Below are 4,880 nucleotides of genomic sequence, written 5' to 3'. Positions count from 1 at the left end.
CCTTTCCCTCCAACCCTCCCTCCCTTTCAGACGGCTGGAGCTAATCCGAATTCCGAATGTCCTAGTCCTATTCTTGCAGTCAAACTGTGGGGATGGTGCCCGATTCGGGTACAGTGATATCGACAGCCTCGGTAAGTGACGGAGTGATATGTCAATGTTTCGGGGAGGGGAGGGTTGGAGGGGCAGCCGGAAAGGAATTTCGACAGCCACCGGCAGCCACGATGGCGCGGGATAGTGTGCCCCCTAGTGTGCCTGATTCTGGTGTCCAGAGTAATTGACATTGACGATACGGAAATAGTGTGAAATGTAAATGTGTTGGGGGAGGGGGAGGGTAGGCAGCCAGAAGAAAGTTTGGCAGCCACGGGCCAGGGATAGTGGGAACCAATCAAGAGGTCTGCTGGACCGAACGCAACGTAATGAGCTACCTAAAACGCTTCAATGCGTAGAATAAAACTGCAATTTCAATGCATTTTTGGAAAATTTTACAATTTAGAAGTGCTCTCGTACAAATCTCTGCCTTAAGGCTGAAGACGCATTTACGCCCACCCAAAGTAAGGCGCCCTCTCATTGGACACTCCTTTGCTCGGGTCGGGACCCTCTGCAGGAAAAGGGTGCCAAAACGCGCGAGGAGGTTTCATGCAAAAGTGTGCGACATGAGTCGTACAGCTGTTGGGCACCCCAGATTTACAGTGTAGGTGAGGGGGGCGCGCGGCGCGGCAGCTGGCGAGGCGACACGGCACGTGCGCGAGGGTGGCGCGCGGGGGGCGCGGTCGCGATGCGGTGGGGCCCAGCGGGCCCGGGTCCCCCAGCCCAGACCGCCGCCACAACGTTGGTTGGATATGTTCCCTCGATGGCTCTCGCTCTTTCGGAATGTCAACAGATAGCCCGGGTGTTTCTTCGCAGGAACTCTAAGCGTTCCGCGGTCATGGCCCGCAAGGTGGGGTCTTTTGAGACCTGCGTTGTATATGACCATGACCTGGTCCCAGTGGGCGTCGCGAGTATAACTGGCATAACGCCACAACACGGGGGTTCTTTAGTTTCATTCTCATAGAAACATCCGGCCCGTCGCACGCACGTGGAGAAAAGAGTTGATCGCGAAATGAATCGACGGGACCTGTCACTTTGTAGACAGTGTACCGCCCAGACCCGGTTCAAAGGAAGTACGACCGGGCTTGTTGTATACTTCCCTTGTACTTTTTTGCCCCCCGGCGGCGGCGGCGGCGGCGGCCGCCGAGACGCGAGCCGCATCGGTATGACGGGCGGTGCAGGTGCATTCCTTGTCCGCGGTCCGGTAGACGCCGCGGGGCGGGGTGGGGCGTGGCGGGGCCGCGAGTCCCTTGTCGTCGCCGCGGCGCCGGTGGTGGCCGTGGTGGACTGGACTGTGTGGTATGAGGTAAAACTGCTGTGAGAGGGCCGCCCCGCCCCGCCGCGCCCCGAGCACCAGAGATTTTTTGGAGGAGTGAACGTCCCTTAGCTTTTCTTTCCCCCCGGCCGCTGAGTGTCCCGGTGCCGCTTCCTGCCCACGGACGCTGTGCCGGGGCCGCTGACCTGTCGCTCTTAATTACCGGGACAGGGCCTCCTCGCTCGTTGCACCGTCAGCGCTCCTGACGCGGCACTGGGCAAATGCAACGACAGAAATCAACGACAGAAATCAACTCTGAAATTTGTCGTCAAAGTTAATGTCATCTGGGAAAACTCAACTGAAAAGTTTGAGCTTGTTCGTTATTGAAGTTGGTCATTCAGACTTTCGTCATATTTAACAGAGGACTTAGACGGTCCCCAAGACCGATTTCCCCAAAATTAAAAATATGTACTCTAAACAAACGGATGTGACCGTGTTGCAGATCTGGCCGCGGACGTGTTCACGGACAAGGGGAGCTCGTCCTTCTCGGAGCTGCTGTTCGACGTCGGCCGCGAGCAGGTGGTGGTGGGCGCGCGCGACGCGCTCTACCGCCTGTCGCTGCGGGGGCTGGCGCGCCTGGAGAAGGCCTTCTGGCCGCCGCCGCCCGAGAAGGCCAGCCTCTGCCAGGACAAGGGCCAGTCCGAGGAGGCCTGCCACAACTACGTCAAGGTGCTCGTCAGCAACGGCAAGCGGCTCTTCACCTGCGGCACCAACGCCTACTCGCCGCAGTGCACCTGGAGAGAGGTGAGTGTCCTTTGTCCTCCGCCTGCAGCGCAGTTGTCACGTAGGAATTTTAATCACCTCAAAAAGTAATTTAGGAAATTTTTAGACAATCCCTTAAGTTTTTGTATTTTACTTTTAAAAAATTTCAATTTTTTCCTTTCTTTCTGGAAAGGTTGCAAATTTTTCTGGAAATGTTTTTGACCTTAAAATCTGTTGCCCTTAGATGGAGAACGTGAACCACGTTGTGGAGCGCGTGCCCGGGCTGGGCAAGTGCCCGCCCAACCCGCGCAACAACAACACCGCCTTCCTCAGCTCCTCGGGGCAGTACTACGTGGTCGCCACCATCGACTTTGGCGGCACGGACGCCGCCCTGGTGCGCAACTTCGGCGCCACCTCGATGCTCCGCTCCAACAAGTACGACTGGAAGTGGTTCAGCGACCCGCAGTTCGTCGGCTCCTTCGAGACGGACTCGCACTACTACTTCGTGTTCCGGGAGAACGCCATCGAGTACATGAACTGCGGCAAGGCGGTGTACTCGCGCATCGGGCGCATCTGCAAGAACGACCAGGGCGGCTCGCTCATGCTCAAGGACTCGTTCACGACCTTCATCAAGGCGCGGCTCAACTGCTCGCTGCCCGGCGAGTTCCCGGCGTACTTCGACGAGATCCAGGACATGGCGCTCCTAGAGGACCAGAAGGTGCTGTACGCCACGTTCGCCTCGAACCGCAACCACTTCCCGGCCACGGCCGTGTGCGCCTTCAACATGTCCGCCATCCTGGCGGCGTTCGCCGGGCCCTTCAAGTACCAGGGCTCGTCGTCGTCGGCGTGGGAGGCGCAGGTGTCGCCCGTCGGCACGCGCCACTTCGACTGCGAGAAGATCCCGCTCGACCCGCGCACCCTCGGCTCCATGCAGGACTCGTCGCGCTACCAGATCATGGACCACGCCATCCAGCCCACCAAGCTGCTGCCGCTGTACCACCGCCGCCTCGAGCGGCTCACGCTCACCGGCGTGGACGTGGTGCCCACCAAGCACCACCCGGGCGGCGTGCACGTCGTGTACGCGGCCACGGACGACGGCGTCATCAAGAAGATGTCGGTGCTGCCGGGCAGCCAGGAGACGTGCATCCTCGAGCTGTGGAGGCCGTTCACCGACAAGCTGCCGCCGCGCTACCGACGCATGGACTTCCTGCGCGCCACCGAGTCGCTGTACATCGGCACCGAGTGGGGCGTGATGCGCATCCCCGCGCAGCACTGCGCGCGCTACAAGACGCGCACCACCTGCCTCGCCGCCATGGACCCGTACTGCGGCTGGAACGAGCTCAAGGAGGCCTGCACGCCCGCGCCCAACCGCGACCCTTCCTCCGGCCACTGGCAGCAGAACCCGCTGCGCTGCCCCGACCGGGCGGTGCGCACCGAAATAGGTGAGCGCGAGCGCTGAAGAATGGCGTGACGGTCGTGTTTCTTTTGTGATTTTATTTAAATGTTCTGAAATATCCTGTACTTAAAAAAATTACACTGAAACCCCAAGTGTGTGAATGTTGCATACACTTGTGGTGTGTGAATGGCAGTCTTATACATGGAGGAAAGTGTGTGAATTTCAAAATAAAATTCACACCTCTACTCCCTTAAGTGTGCGAATGTGCATTTACACACCTACAAGTGTACGACGTTCTCACACTTTTGTTTCCAGTGAATGAGAGCTGTGGCTCACTTCTTAAGCTAAATACTAATCAATCTTTCTCCACCGCGCAGTGGACGGCGGCTGGAGCGGGTGGTCGGCGTGGGCGCCCTGCTCGGTGGTGGACGGCGCGGACGCGGACACGAGCTGCCAGTGCCGGCAGCGGCGCTGCGACAACCCGGCGCCCGCCAACGGCGGGATGCCCTGCCACGGCGAGACCACGTCCGTCACCAACTGCACCGTGCACGGCGGCTGGACCGCCTGGTCGGCGTGGTCGGCCTGCTCCCAGACCTGCGGCCTGGCCGTCAAGACGAGGAAGCGCACGTGCGGCAACCCGGCGCCGCAGCACGGCGGCCGCATCTGCGTCGGCGAGGACCGCAGCGAAATCTACTGCACGTCCAACCCGCCCTGTCCAGGTGAGCCCTCCGACTCCCCGGATTACACTAGAATGCGGCACACCTGCAAGTGTGCAACGAATTTCATTGAAAAAATTAAGCTTATAAATAGCAACAAAAATTTGCCAACATTTTTATTATTAACAATTCTGACAATTTTTGTTGTAAAATGTGCCTAGTCGGCCTATGAGGTCCTAATGCTTTGCTTCTCTTCCCGCTCACAGCCAAGCTGCCCCCGCCGCAAGACGGAGGCTGGGGCGCGTGGACGTCCTGGGGCGAGTGCTCGTCGCCGTGCGGCAGCGGCTTCCGGGTGCGTCGGCGCGTGTGCGACAACCCCATCCCGGCGCACGGCGGCGCCGAGTGCCAGGGCTGCCCGCTGGACTACGAGCCCTGCAACGGCCACCCCTGCCCCGAGAGCCGCAAGCTGTCGGCCTGGACCCCCTGGCTGTCCGAGGCCGCGCCCGGCCCCGGCAACGCCAACTTTGGCGGCACCTGGACCGAGAAGAGGTTCCGCTTCGCGTGCCGGGCGCAGACAGCCGACCCGTCCTCGGTGCGGGTGACCCAGAGCAAGGAGGAGAAGCGGGTCTGCAGCGCGACCACAGGCTGCAAGTCAGGTAGGCACGACCAGCATCGACCCCCCTTCCTTTCATTAATTAATCCATGCTTATTTTCTATTGTTTCT

The 4,880-nt window shown here is 59.7% G+C and overlaps 1 protein-coding gene across 1 annotated transcript in view; it reads left to right on the top strand.

The window, feature by feature from the left end:
• LOC113202583 (semaphorin-5A) overlaps window positions 1-4,880 on the top strand; it is a 77,049-nt gene that overhangs the window by 58,017 nt on the left and 14,152 nt on the right. Inside the window, exons 3-6 of the mRNA XM_026416881.2 lie at window positions 1,845-2,146; window positions 2,349-3,546; window positions 3,878-4,219; window positions 4,423-4,812. Of these exons, the coding sequence (XP_026272666.1) occupies window positions 1,845-2,146; window positions 2,349-3,546; window positions 3,878-4,219; window positions 4,423-4,812 (2,232 nt within the window). The remainder of the gene's footprint in view (window positions 1-1,844; window positions 2,147-2,348; window positions 3,547-3,877; window positions 4,220-4,422; window positions 4,813-4,880) is intronic.

Source organism: Frankliniella occidentalis, unplaced genomic scaffold (assembly GCF_000697945.3).
Source record: "Frankliniella occidentalis isolate FOCC.00 unplaced genomic scaffold, Focc_3.1 Scaffold56, whole genome shotgun sequence".
In the NCBI taxonomy this organism is placed as follows: domain Eukaryota; kingdom Metazoa; phylum Arthropoda; class Insecta; order Thysanoptera; family Thripidae; genus Frankliniella; species Frankliniella occidentalis.
The sequence above is the reverse complement of the archived record's forward strand: the minus strand, read 5'-3'. Positions and strand labels throughout refer to the sequence as shown.